The sequence below is a fragment of the Triplophysa rosa genome, linkage group LG7 (assembly GCF_024868665.1).
Source record: "Triplophysa rosa linkage group LG7, Trosa_1v2, whole genome shotgun sequence".
Taxonomy (NCBI): Eukaryota; Metazoa; Chordata; class Actinopteri; order Cypriniformes; family Nemacheilidae; genus Triplophysa; species Triplophysa rosa.
Window position 1 is genome coordinate 3,905,834 of NC_079896.1, and position 12,466 is coordinate 3,918,299.

General features: G+C 39.5%; 1 protein-coding gene across 1 annotated transcript; it reads left to right on the top strand.

Moving 5' to 3' along the window:
- The first annotated feature begins 622 nt into the window (after positions 1–622).
- Positions 623–4,476, top strand: mych (myelocytomatosis oncogene homolog). Its single transcript, XM_057337931.1, has 3 exons — positions 623–1,123; positions 1,816–2,358; positions 2,733–4,476. The coding sequence occupies exons 2-3, from the start codon at positions 1,827–1,829 to the stop codon at positions 3,281–3,283; spliced, it is 1,083 nt and encodes a 360-aa protein (XP_057193914.1). The 5' UTR covers positions 623–1,123; positions 1,816–1,826; the 3' UTR covers positions 3,284–4,476.
- Positions 4,477–12,466: the final 7,990 nt, after the last annotated feature.

Sequence of the window (12,466 nt, forward strand, 5' to 3'; positions counted from 1 at the left end):
AACCAAGCAGTGTTGTAACCCTGCCTGGAGGTCACTAGGGCTTGGCACACTAGCATCATTCCGTTTCTGACCTCTAGATGGCACACTGACCGTTTCATTTCTCAGGGACATTTAAAGGAACGCTTATGTTTCATTGTTCTCTTTCTGTATTGTTCCTAAATCGTTTTTGGTCGAGTATTGCATGAATCCCTGCTTTTAACACCACTGCTGGAAACTCTCTACAAGCATGCGTGAGAATTAGTGTTTTCTTTTGTTGAGTACTCGTGAAGCATGCAGGAATCTGCCCGTATGTTCAATTCAGGAGACTCATAAATCATCATGTCACCTGAGGAAAGCCATTGAGCAGGATGTATTTAGTTGCGTAATCATATCTTCGTATAAGTCTATAAACGTTTGTCAATGTGAACATTCGCTACCAAATGTATTCATTTCATTCGTTAAAACGGTATATGCATCTTATTTGTGTACTTTGGTGTAGTGCCAGATCTTTGTGCATTTTAGGGGTGTGTGTCGAAGAACACTATGTCCTTATACGTATCTTACCCGCCAAAACAGACCACATGACAACGTGATCTCGTTTCTTTCTCTTTTTTTATAGCCACTACTATCGCCATTGCAAAGAAGAAAACGCAGCACCCGGCATTTGTGAACTCGCACACGTGCTTTAGCCAGAACCCGCCTTTCCTTTCTTGGAATTTTACGGTTCATTGAGTACACGATCCCTCCGCCGGGCACTAGGTCAGCCGTACATCGCGTGGACTCAACGCCGGCTCCTTACTTGCTTTTGCGTAAAAGATTTTATCAAACAACGGAACGCAAACTATAATTAGGCGTGGTTTTAATGCCGGTTTGCATTCAGCCTTTGTCGAATACGTTTTGGCGCGAGTTTGCTTAAGCGCAAGGATACGGCAGTGCGTCGGCCTTTAAAATGAAATGGTCCCAGTTTGCCGGTCGCCACACCCACCACTTTCTTCTGTCTGCGTGGGCGCTGTCATGCCGTAGCGAGGGTTTGCGGTTTTTGTAGGTTTTTTAAATTAATTTTAAACAAACGACCGTTTTGGAGTCGTGTACGCCGTTTGCTGACATTTGCTGGTTGTTTTTTCGGCGCGATTTGTGAAGAAAGGTAAGATGTGACTTTTGCTCTCGTGCATGTGGTCTGACCGGTACCGGCTTCAGCCAGATGATACTACAACGCGAACCTCTGATCGCTTTGCTTTGGCATGACATGCATTACACGGAACACAAAAACGTGCTTGAATATTGATTTGTGTCATTTTGATCATTTTCGTGACTTTGTTTTTTATTTAATATGCAATACAACAAATGCATAGAAAACAACTGCTGTTTAGTTCGCAACATTGGTTTGACTTTATTTGTGCTGTTAAACTTATATTTTATTTACGATTTTTAGTTTTATTGGTATCATAAGAACAAGGGCGTTGTTATAAACTTAAAGGGTTAGTGCGTTCTGTTATGACATTATCATAAAACTCCGCATTGCTTATTGATCGCAAATTTGTTCTAACTCCACTGTAATGGTAAAGTCGCCTTTTCCACCTCGCAAATCTGTTGGAAACTTGTGCGGAATGAAACCCTCGTGCCGGGTCTTTCCAGCTGTTCAGTAACGTCACGCACCCGGGCGACCGTAACACCGCCCCGTGGGCGGGGCTGACCATTGTAAACACGAATAAATAGTTGCGCTTGCCGGGAAACTTTACAATCGGCAGTGCACAAGAACAACACTTCGCAGGCCGTTAGAAAACACTTTGGATATATTGTTTTGATATTTATTTCAAGGATTTTGCTCTCGCGCAGGTTTTAAGAAGATGCTGCTGGCTTGTTCTCCGTCGCACGACTGGCTCTGCGAGTCGGAACCGCTGCTTTTTGACGACGAGTTTTGTCAGAGTCTCATGAAAGATTTGCAGTCCATCCCCACGCCGCCACAGTCTCCTCCGATGAAGCCCGGACTCGTAAAACCCCTGACCACCGTGGAACAGTTGGAGTTGGTATCAGAACTTTTGATGGAGGACAGCGGCTTTCTCCACTTGGACTGGAATTGTGATTTCAATGCGGCAGCGGAGGATCCGCTCTCGGACGACTGTCTGTGGCACACCGGCGGGGATAAACACATGGAGGATAAACTTTCAGCCGTCCTCTCCACGAGTCCCCTGCTATCCGATATTGACACTCAGATTTTTGCAGAAATCGCGGGCTCTACGCTGGATTGCCACAACGTGGCGCTCGCCTGTCAGGCTCTGGAGAGCGACGATTTACCTCTGGAGAGAGAGGAACAGATCGAGTCCACATCAGACTATGGTTCACTGTCCACTGGAGGAGAATCATCTGCTAGTGATTCTGGTGAGTCTTTACCATTTACAAAATCTTTACTTTCAATTCTAATGGTTATAAGATAAATATTGATTTTAATTGTCTCCACTGGTATTGAGTTGGGTCTATTAATTTTATTTTTATTTTCACAAAGCTTTGGTGGTCATCAGAATATTACTTTTTATGAATATATATAAGGATAACTTTATATTGTTTATATTGAATGTGTGGGTAGGTAAAAAAATGGTAACAGCACCCCCTACTGTATAACAGTAAAAAAAACATGGATTGCCGGAATTTTGTCAATTGAAAAGATTTCTCGTTAACATTTTTGCGTAAATTTGCTTTAAATATGCTTCAAGTTTAGTTTAATAAATCGTATCGATCTTCTTTGTTTTCCGCAGATGAGGAGATTGACGTTGTGACTGTCAGGCGGCCAAGCGCATTGACGCGCTCTCAGCATCAACAGCTTCTGGAGGAGCAGCAGCGTGCTCTCAAGCGCCATCATTTTGAAATTCAACAACAACACAACTATGCAGCGCCACGGCCAGCTTCCCCTCCTCCGGCCCCGCCCTCTCCTTGTTCCACCCCTTCTCTCAAGCGCAGCCGCGTGCTTGGAGACTCCCACCGGAGCGGGCAGAGCTCGGGGCGCTCCCGGAACCTCGCTTCACGGCAAGGGGCGGACATGGAGGACGAGGAGGAGAGACGGAGGACGCACAACGTGATGGAGAGGCAAAGGCGCAACGAGCTGAAGAACTGCTTTCTGAGACTACGGGACCACGTCCCCGAACTGTCCAGTAACGACAAAGCTTCAAAGGTTGTGATTTTGAAGCGAGCTAAAGATAGCATCAGAAATCTGGAAGCAGAGAACAAGAGACAAATTCAGGACTTGGAGAGGCTTGAAGCGAGGAATCTCCGGTTGAAAGCCAGACTAGACGAGATTAAAAGACGTTGAACTTTTGGGGGAAAAGAAATGTTTGGGACTGCATTAACCAGCTTTGGTTACTGGTCAGAAGACCGCAACGGAGGTGTGTACTAGCAAAGCAACACTTGTTGACTGACTGAAAAAATATACCTCAATGTCTGTGAGGAGAGTTTGGATTGTTCTGATGGAAAACATGCATGGTCAATGCAAGAATTGTTCTCAGTGTGGTGACTTTGCCAAAGTCATATATTCACGAGTCTTAATGTTTCATATACTGTACGTTTAAAGATTCATTGCCAGTTAAAATCCTTGTTAGCCTTAAATCAACATTACACATTCTACCGTTTCTTGTTAGCACACAGTTATATTTGGGCTGGATCCAAAGGATGTTAAAAACAAGGGTTAATCTGTTTAATTTTTAAGATGCTGTTGATGTCAACTGGAAATGTAAAGTATATTGGATTTCCTGCGGTTTGGAGTTAAGGGGCGTGTTCATCACACTCTTGTTTTCAACACCACGTTTTACTTGGTCATTTATTGTATGTTCCTTCCCATTTTTTTTTTTTGTCTACCTCTACCAGGATAATACCTGGTTATTTTATTGCCTTCATAATGGCAAGTGTACAATTTTATTTTTCATGTAAATACAACCTGTTAATTATGTATCATAAATTATTTAGTCTTTTTCTTGGTTTATTTGCAGGTTTCGAAAAAATAGTTCTGTTCTCATCTGCACTTTGTTTTATAAAGTAATAAAGAATGGGCAATATAACATGTTTGTGTTTGGGTGTGTATTGGGGCCATCCTATAAATCGTGTGTCTTATCAGCAGACTGTTAAGAGGAAGGCGTGGCTTTCTGTGAGGTTAAATTTTTTGGCGCGGGTCAAAACCTTTGAAGAATGGGAATGTTTGTGAGCTGCGATAGAAATCAGGCCAAGGTAACGGGTGGTTGTCATCTGCTGGCCTGGGGGTATTCTGGAAAGCTGGTTATGTGACATACCCGGGTAAGTTTAAGGGTTAGTTAGCTGATAACCTCAACTTTTGGTTCAAAAAACGGAGGTAACTTTCTGGGTATGTAAGTAACCATAGCAACTCGCTCTCAGGAAAGGTAGATTATGGGTCCAGGGTTAGTTCATTTCAAGGAAATGTTACTGATCTTCAGGGGTTGTGCGCTTTTGATGAGCGTCAAGTGGCGTGGAAGCACAGATTACGTATAATATATTATGTTACAGTATTACAATGATAAAATAAAATAATCTTTAAATAAAACAATGTGAGCTGTTCTTAATGAATTTAAGGCATGTGTTTACATTGAATACTGTACGTACTTTTATGTTAATTTTTTAAATCTCCAAATATGATTGGATGCATTAATAGTATGCACACCTTACAATTCTTGTAACTTCAGAACAATTTATTAAGCGTTTGGATCTCATTACGCTTCCCACTAACTAGGTCATATTTGATGCATCTCAGGGCAGTCGTGGTGTAAGGGTTAGAGAGATTTATAGCCCAAAGGTTGCACGTTCGATTCCCAGGATAAGTTTAATTATAGGTTATCACCTATGGCATAGTGTATAGCAAAGTGTTTACAGATTTAACGTCCCTTTATCACTTTAATTCAGATACATAATAAATTACATTACAAAGTGTATTCATATAATTCTTAATAATGTTTTTCTGATCCTCAGTATACTCTACAGTATTGAAAGGCCTTTCTCCAAATTACAATTTGTTATTGGTCTTTGAAGATAGGCCTTTTACACCTCATTTAACATTTGGAAAGCCATGGCCTTTTAGCCAACAAATTCAAAAGAAACTGTATATGGATTTGAAAGGGATATATATTAGGCCACGTGACATATTGGACATGTGACTGGGCCTAACATTTTAAATTGTTTTTACAACTTTTTTAAAGTTCTTACTAAATGTTAAACTTCGATATCTAGTCAACTGGAATCTGTAACAAGCCATTAGAGATGTCATGTATAAGATGAGGCGTAAACCACAATCTCTGTAACTGCTTATATGGCGTAACGGAGCGCGTCTTCCCACCAGAAGTGCTTGTAAAACATTCAAAAGCCTTAAAGGGGAGATTCTTTCTGGTTACGTCATTTGCATATTAGAAGGAATATTTGAAAGTCAAATTCTCACCTATGAGAAAACATTGGTATGAGGAACCTGGTGTAAATGTTTGATTTATTGGCCGTTGGTTTGAGTGGCACAATTTCATGATTTGTTTATGAAATCTTTCCAAAGTAACTTTATATAGTTTAGAAGTGCTATACATACAAATGTGACAACCTGATCTCACCGGAAGAACAATTTTACGAGGTGGCTTTGTACGTTGTGAATCGTACAAAAATGTACGATTACTAGAAAAAGCAATACTTAAGCCCCACCCCTAACCTTAACGCCACTGGCGCAAAAGCAAATACTAAAATTCATGAATGAGATCGTACAAATTAGCCAAAATTAGCCACATCATAGAATAAAGTTGTTGAACATACTCTGATAAACAGAGCAACTATATTTGAAGAGTTTGGTTCCGAAATGAGATAACTGTCAAGATAAATGTTCCAATTCATATCAATCAAACTGCAGTTGGTTTGTTTTGATTCAAGCCATAATAACTAAAAAGAATAAAGCTAACTAACACAATAAAAACATGATAACATAATAAAAAACATGATGATGAAAAACGGAGTTATCTCATTTTGGAACGAAACTCTTTATGTTTATTTTATGATTATTTTTTATTTTATTTATAAAGATAAAACTGTGGAAGAATGCTTTATCTATCAGTGCAATGAAAAACACGCCAACACACTACAATATTGTTATTGAGAATATTTATTTTTGTTTAGGTCCATTTAATGTATTTTAATTTCATTGTTAAGCGCCAGTACACCAAGACTAGTTCATTTTGTAAATGTAAGTTCACAGTACTTGGCAAAAAAAAGGTGATTCTGATTCAACTTTTAGACTTAAAGTGACTGTTCTCCATCTAACATAATCCAAAGCATGACCAGGCCCAAAGCCTCTATGAGTGGGTTTTGGATCCACATTTCATCTATTGAGTCCTTTCATCTTTTGTGCTCTTGGATGCATTGGGCTGAATGAAAGCCGTGTTTCCTGACGATCGACATTGTGAATTCTGCATTCCGCCTTTAAATATGTAAATGTCCTCTCATCAGGATAACTGGCCCCTAAAAGTCTTAACCTTTGAGACGTGGAGGTGCTAAAGGAACGGGTCGAGCCAGGCAAGAACGTAAAAGATGAGATTTTGAAGAAAGATTACAAATTTTTCGAAAACTCGCCATGTTTCATGTCAAAGCCCATTTTCAAACTATCGCTTAGATTTGGTTAGAAAACAAATCAAATTGTGGTTTCTTAAGTATAAATTAAGCAAATGACAGATTAGGCAAATTTCCTATTCAAATCTCCAAAGGCAGCCGTTACATGTCATTCGGTGTGTGATGTAAATGTGAGGAACAAAAGTGAGAAAATCTGTGAGAAGGTTAAACACAAACATGTCAGGGCATGTTGAGCTCGTACCCTGAGGCCGTGTAGGAGGGAAGAAACAAAGATTCCAGGGATTCAAACGCTCACGTTTTAACCTTTCAGGAACATCACTTCTGATCCTAAATGATAAAAAACACAGTGGGAATATGCAAGAGATACGCATCTGTTTACTTTAGCCTGAGATTCATCACAACAAGTATTTCTGTGAAAACTCACGAGTTCTGCTCCAGTCATCCTTGGGAAAATAGTTTGTGTGTCTTTTCGGGTTTGTTGAACTGAATAAGACCAGAAGTAAACTTTTGAAAAGATCATTTTGATCACAAATATCATTCCAGATCCCACCCAACCGATCATGAAGTTACAAGCCAATGAAACTTCTCTTTCCCCAAAGCATTGTTTTTAAAGCCTCTCTCTTTTTCTTTCAGAAGAACTTCCAAGATGCGATACGTCTGTCACTACGTGACAATTTTGCCCTTTTCTCTCACGTGTGTGAAACTGGGTTTACCAGCGTTTTGTAGGTTTAAGTGCAGCGGAGTTTCTGCCTGTTGGTCTGATGTGGATTGAAGCTGTTGTGTTTGCTGTCATCACACAAAAGTGTCAAACCATATGTTCTTTCGCAGAAAGGTGACAACAGACACAGGTCATGTTTGTACTGGGAATGTCTCGGCTTTGTGTTCCTCTAAAATAAAAAGTAAAATTAGGAGCCGATTATTTTCAGTCTATAGGTACGTGTTTAAATAAATGGATCATTTTTTGTTTCATTCCTTGAACCAGTGATACGCTTCTTCCAAATTCCACATGAAAATATTGTTTTTATGTGCATTTATTTGGAGGAAAATGAAACCGGGAGAACTGGTCAAAACAGCAAAAAGATGCAATGTTTGCAGATCTTGAATACTGCAAAGAAAACAAGTTCATATGCATGTTCAAACAACACATTACTAATGTTTTTATATGTATTTTCAAAAATAAATGTTTGACGGATTAAGCCTGATGTTTGCATTCTCTCAGTCTGCCGTTGGGTCGTTTTATGTCATTCCTGATGTGCGGAAATGCAGATTAAAAGCAAAACAGGAGTGCCCTCTTCATTTTTACCGCAGCTATAACGCACATCCCAAAATATAATAACCACACCCCCAATGTAACTTCATTTACAGTTTTGCATTCAGCAGATGCTTTAATCCAAACTTTTTACTTTCCATCGCTTTTTATCACTGGCTTTATTCCCTGAGAGTTCAACTCATAAATTTGTCGTTGTTAGCGCCATGCGGTCTTGAGCACTGAGGACAGGTGTGGGATCAGTTCGGGGTTGGGATTCACCCTCTGGGCTGTGGTAGAAGGGGCAGTCTTGGATTTGCATGTGGATCAGGGAACAGATTTCAAGACAGCGGGTCCTCTGGTTTGTGTCAGGCCGTGATTTATGAAGACAATCCATGCCGAAACCACACAGCTAAAGTTAGTACATCCCAAAGCACATCTTCCTTGCCCTCACAACTGACAACGGAAAACAGCACAGCTGTACTAGAAATTTCCAGAAGAAACATCTCCGAGTGTCTTGAACTCTCAAGCAGAGCCTGCATCGACATGCTGTTTTCAAGAAGTTGACCATTTGAGACAGCAAGAATATTTTCATAAAAAAAACATTTCAGGTTATTACGACATTTCAGGTTATTCCTTACACAATGTCATAGATATACATTTTACATGCACAGGTAGCGTTAGCCTTTATCTAATCAAATTACAGTACACTAAAGCTATATATTTTACCATTATGTGCGTTAACTGGGATTTGAACCCATGAGCTTTGCACTGCTAACACAATGATCTAAGGAACAGTTCACTCAAAAATGAAAATTCTGTCTTCATTTACACGTCCTCAAATTGTAATCTGGATAAAAGTCTGTGTTCTGATGAACTGCCCCTTTAAGTCACAGCAACAAGCTGAAAGTTATCTGAAAGTAGTTGAAGTAACATTAAAAGAGCATTTTATCAACATATGCGCCATTGCCAATGCTTAAAATGTTCAGAAACAACATTTTCATAACTAAACGAGAATGTTAGCGTACGTTCTTAGAGCAAAAATCTGTCAACAGGAGAGCAACAGGATGGCCCACTGTATTTTCACTTTCATCATCAATGACTTGACTAATAAAAGTCACGTCATACTGTCATCAAAAGTGCCGACGGCCATGTGTTTAATCATTTCCTCGTATTTAATCTACAAGTTTATGATACGGACTAATTAAGCATGTAGTCGAAATAGCACAACACAGTTTATCTGAACTATCATAGCCTAAAACTATAAATCTTATCAACTAAACCTTATTGTCGAAACGATTAGCGGTTTCAAGGAATAACCAGCACTTCCACAAAATCATCTTAATACAAAGTAGCTTTATCTTAATCCCAATCTAAGCGCATAATGACTTACTCTTAAACCTGCTTGAGAGTAGTTCATATTTCACTTTATTTTCTGGATGTAGAAACATGAAATCTATAATTAGTGTCAAAGCTAAAATGCTTCATCAACACAATCTCTTGAGAATTCGTAACTTTACGAGGCGGCTGAATTTGTTTCTTTTGCATTGTTGACGTTGAGGTTTCGGGGTGGGGCTTAATCATTTCTCTTTTTCTAAAATCGCACATGGTTGTACGATTAACATCATATGATTTCACACAAATTAGCCACCTCTTCAAAATCAAGTTGTCTTATTTCAGTATTTGTCTTTCTTTACGATAAATCCAACGCGAACACAAACTACACTTTAATAAACCCACTTTCAAATGTCCTTTTGGTCCGAGTTCAGTAATCCCACTGAGATGAGCATAAGGGTGAAGGAGGTTTTAAGGTCACCCCCTAATGAATGCTAATCCCCCGAAGGTTAAAGGTCACCTTGTATTCACTTTCCAGGGCATAAGAAGGTTCTTTCTTTTGTGGATGTTAAACCCCCTTTTATTCGTGCCCTCAAAGGATAATGGGAGCGCAGTCACAGTAAGAGTAATGCCCAGGGTGATTAGGCGTAAGAGCTGATAGAGCATCTATAAAACATTGATGGAATGTAAGTGGATTATTCGAAGTATGCCAAATTGTATCAGAAACATTACTACACGTACAGTCTTTCGTACTGAAATATATATTTTGTACATTTCTGTATATCTGTGGGCGGCGAAATGCAGCGTTATCGCAAGCAGGCAAACAAACCCCTGCTCCACATTTCAAGAGTAATTCAAGATTGGAGCAAAGAGTTGTTGATGCTGCCCATTAACAGAAGGAAGGATTGTAAATCACAGAGCCTTCCAAGAACCTTCCAATGTGGATGGGGGCCGCGGGCCTCTTTTCCTGCATGAGGCCTTTCCTCGGGCTGTTTCCGACTCTATGGGGGGCTTCACCCTTTAGCTTCTGTAGGTGTGCGTCTGTCATCTTTAGGAACGTCCTGCAGCACATGTACGTACACATGCAGTGAGGTTAGGGCACACTATAAAATCTTCCCTCATTTCCTAGTTCGGTAAATGATTAAACCGTGAGCTCTCAATCTTTCTGCTGAACTTTCGGTTTTACACAAATCATTAGAATGCACACAACACACAAGTGTTTTTTCATGAGACACAACTGACAGTTTCTAAATGGACAGATTGTCTTCAGAAACTTTTTAGTTAGACATATCTGCACACTTTTGTAAGTAAACAGCGCTCTTTAATATTTTAATGGGACAGTTCACCCCAAAATGAAAATGAATGAATAAAATTAATGGTAGTCAAAGGTGCCCCAGAACTGGCTGTGTTCCAAAATTCTTCAAAATATCTAATTTTGTGTTCAACAGAACAACAAAATATACAATCTTTTTTTTCCTGCTATGGTAGCGGATGATGTCACAGAACTGAAAATTGCTAACATTCTTATAAATATCTTTCTATGTGTTTAACGGAACAAAGAAATTTATATAGGTTTGAAACAACCTAAGGATGAGTAAACGATGACAGAATTTTTATTTTTGGGTGAACAGATTTTCCCTTTAAGTCATTCCGAACCTGTATGACTTTCTTTCTTCTGCAGAACATAAAAGAAGATATTTTGAAGATGTGGGTAACCAAACAATATTGGCCCCCATTGACTTCCATTATACGGGCACATTTCTCAAAATATCTTCTCTTGTGTTCCACAGAAGAAAAAGTCGCGTTCAGAATGACACGAGGGTGACTAAATGACAGATTTATTTATTTTTGCTTGAACGATCCCTTTAAGTGAACTTCTCGAAGATGATTTAATGGGCACATATTTAGAATTTAGAGGAAGTTAGTGAGAAGCAGGGGGCAAAGAGAAGAAATGAGAAGTAGCGAGAGGGTGTATCACCAGATTAGCATCTGATGTTTTCATGTAGCAACCTCAAGAAAATAAAAATGTTAAAAACAACCACCATGCAGTTCCTCTGACTCATGAGAGAGTGTCCAGAGTCCCCCATGACTTTACATGCATCCCACACATGGGATGTCTTCAAAGGTCAGTAATTCTTCACCTCATCACAAACTATGTATGATCTGTATGATCTGTTTTAGAGCAATTCATGTTAGATTGTATGATCTCTGTAAAGATATTGTGTTAGGTTTGCTTTAACCTATGATGTAAACGGGTTTAAAGAAAGTTTTAATGGGAGTGCGTGGGCTTTGACACGTTGAGCTGTTGTGCTCACATGGACGATTTGAGTTCAAATCCGGCTCGCGACATTCTGTTCCCTCTCTATCCAAATTATTTCCTGTTCTCTCTCAATTAAAAGTTCAAGAGGAATAAAACACATTTACAGGAGCTACAGAAGATGATGGGAGTCAACATGAGTGTGTGTGGAAATCTACCTTACTGTAGGCTACATGTTTGGCGAGCAATACTAGCATACTGCAAAATAATAGTCCAGTACACATTATATAGATGGTTTCAGCAGCAACATTAACTTCTGGTAGAACTTCGCAAAGAATCAATAACTGTTGAGTAGTTTTAGTGTAATTTAATATAATTAATATACAATAAAATATTAATATATAAAATAAATTATGGTTATATTATAACCAAACACAGACTGGAAGTTAACTTCGGGCCAGGCGTGTGCATCCAATGAAACCGTTTATACTGTATTTAAAAAAATGCAATATCCAAAAATGAATGTTTATCCTCATTATGTTGCATTTGTAATAACGAGTGGAGTTTTGTCGACTTCATACTCAGAACCCAGATAGTGAAGATTACTGGTTTAATGTTGAATCAATTTTTTCTCAGCATTGATTCAACATTAAATCAATTTTCTTTGCAATCTGGGAAAGACTACAGCACTTCCTTTAGTTCGTCCATCCGGGTGTGTGTTCTCTCTCCGTCTTTACCGAGCTAATAGTTCAAGACAGCCCGAGGTCTCGGCCTGTCAGCCCTACCTGCAGGGGTCTGGCCCGACACCTCCTCGGGGCAATTGTTCTGCCTCTCACAACCCCCTTTACAAGCTTTAATCCCTTCCCCCAAGAATGCTTCCCGAGGGTCAAGGTGTATGAGAAGAGAAGAAAAGAACGGGGGGTTTAAAAGAGGAAAAGAGCGAATGTGAGAAAGCGAGCCCAGTTGCTTTGAACTCTCACTGGTTCAAACTAATTTTAACTGTGAATTTGATCTCGGCGCATCTGCACATCATGTCTCCAGTAAAACAACTTTGAGAA

Coding starts and splice junctions, on each gene's coding strand:
- mych (XM_057337931.1), top strand. CDS start 1,827: ATGCTGCTGGCTTGTTCTCCGTCGCACGACTGGCTCTGCGAGTCGGAA. Junction 2,359..2,732: donor ATCATCTGCTAGTGATTCTG/GTGAGTCTTTAC, acceptor TGTTTTCCGCAG/ATGAGGAGATTGACGTTGTG.